The following is a 1,544-nucleotide window of genomic DNA, read 5'->3' as shown; positions in this document are numbered from 1 at the left end:
CGCGTCGCCGGCCCACTTGCCGGAAACTTGCAACTTCGAGGGGGAAATCCTCCCCCTCCGTTGATTCAACGTTCCTTGGGCGAATGAGAGGTGAATTTAGAGTCCCCAGTTTGGAAAGGCGTTATGAATGGTAATGGGACGATTGTTGGGAAATTATTCAGAGATTTGTTTCGGAGAGGGGGCTATTTAACGGAGGGGTAAGAGGGGTAAATAATGTGGTTTCATCTCGAGATATAGAGCTAGGTTTCTTGTTCGAGAGTTTTATTTTCTCCACTTGAAGAAATTTGTAATGAAGTGTATGTAGAGAGGCGATCAAAGAGATATAGGATTATGGAGTGATAACGAGACGGTTGAGACTGTTGGTTGAAAAGATTATTCAGAAATTTGTTTCAGAGGCTGTGTTTAAGTGTTATCGTGAGAATATTGAAATTAATTAATTGTTTGGCTAAACTGAGGGTATAAAAAAAAAAATAAGTAAACAATTGTGCAAGATAAATTTAATGGATTGGATAATTTAATAAACATCGAGTGACAATTAAATTTCAACTCGACTCTGGTTTTAAACCTGATGAATTGTTTCAGTATTTCATTGACACGTAAGATTGGTATTTTCACTTGTTTAATAAGAAGAATAAATAATTACGGGATATAAAAACTGGTTACAATAGTTTTAAAAGTTGAAGCGAATAAAATCTATTTTGAGAGGAAAGAAACGTTTCATCAAAAGAATCTGTTAAATTACAAAGTTCTCCCTTAACTCTTGGAAGAGAATATAACGAAAAAAACGTATGTATTTTTAAAAACTTCATCACCGTAATTCCGGTAATAAGAAGTTATTGTCTTACAATTAAACTATCCCCCTATGAAAAGAATTAATTCTACGAAATAACGTTATGAATATGAAATTCGTAAGAACAGCGTTTCTTACATTTATTCATCGAGGGTGTAAAGAATTACATTATCCATCTTTTATCCATTCGAAAAAAAGAATTCTCTCCTAATCACAAAAAAAACCTGGAAAAACCTGAAAAAAATTTCTACGCGCGTTTTCTTTCTTCTTCGACGATGACCACCACGCGAAGGAAAGAAAACAGAGACAGATTTCGAAAACCGATTTCGATCCTCCATCACCTTTCTATTCCTACTCCCGTTAAAGAAAATTTGTCGCACTCACCATAGTGTCTTTGATGTGCTCGACCGGTTGCAGGAGGACCGTGGTTGCGGCTAGCGGCCGATGGTGATGCTGCTGCTGTTGCTGCTGCTGATGATGATGATGATGCTGCTGCTGCTGCTGATGGTGATGGTGCTGATGGTGGTGCGGATTACAATTGGCGATATTGGTGCAGGTGCAGGTGCAGCCAATGTTGCAGGCTTGCTGGCCGGCGAAGAGGTGTCCTACCAGGCCGGGGGTGATCGCTGCTGCCGCCGCGTTGTTGATGCTGTTCAGCAGGGGCGGAGGCAGGGACACCGCACCACCCGGGACAAACGGGTACGAATGAAAATACGTGGTGATGGAGGATCGTGCCTCGTCGGCGCCTATCGTC

The 1,544-nt window shown here is 40.9% G+C and overlaps 1 protein-coding gene across 19 annotated transcripts in view; it reads right to left on the bottom strand.

Moving 5' to 3' along the window:
* LOC102680558 (polypyrimidine tract-binding protein 2) overlaps positions 1 to 1,544 on the bottom strand; it is a 503,794-nt gene that overhangs the window by 270,047 nt on the left and 232,203 nt on the right. For 2 of the 19 annotated variants that reach the window (XM_006610296.2, XM_006610298.2), the window contains exon 1: positions 1,175 to 1,538. The exons of 16 other annotated variants lie outside the window; for them this stretch is intronic. In XM_006610296.2, coding sequence (XP_006610359.1) covers positions 1,175 to 1,177 — 3 coding nt within the window. In that variant the 5' untranslated portion in view covers positions 1,178 to 1,538. Of the gene's footprint in view, positions 1 to 1,174; positions 1,539 to 1,544 lie in introns of those variants that run through there. One more of the 19 variants, XM_006610304.2, reaches the window with a different exon arrangement.

Source organism: Apis dorsata, unplaced genomic scaffold (assembly GCF_000469605.1).
Source record: "Apis dorsata unplaced genomic scaffold, Apis dorsata 1.3 scaffold_73, whole genome shotgun sequence".
NCBI lineage: Eukaryota > Metazoa > Arthropoda > Insecta > Hymenoptera > Apidae > Apis > Apis dorsata.
This window is presented reverse-complemented; position numbering and strand designations above follow the sequence as displayed.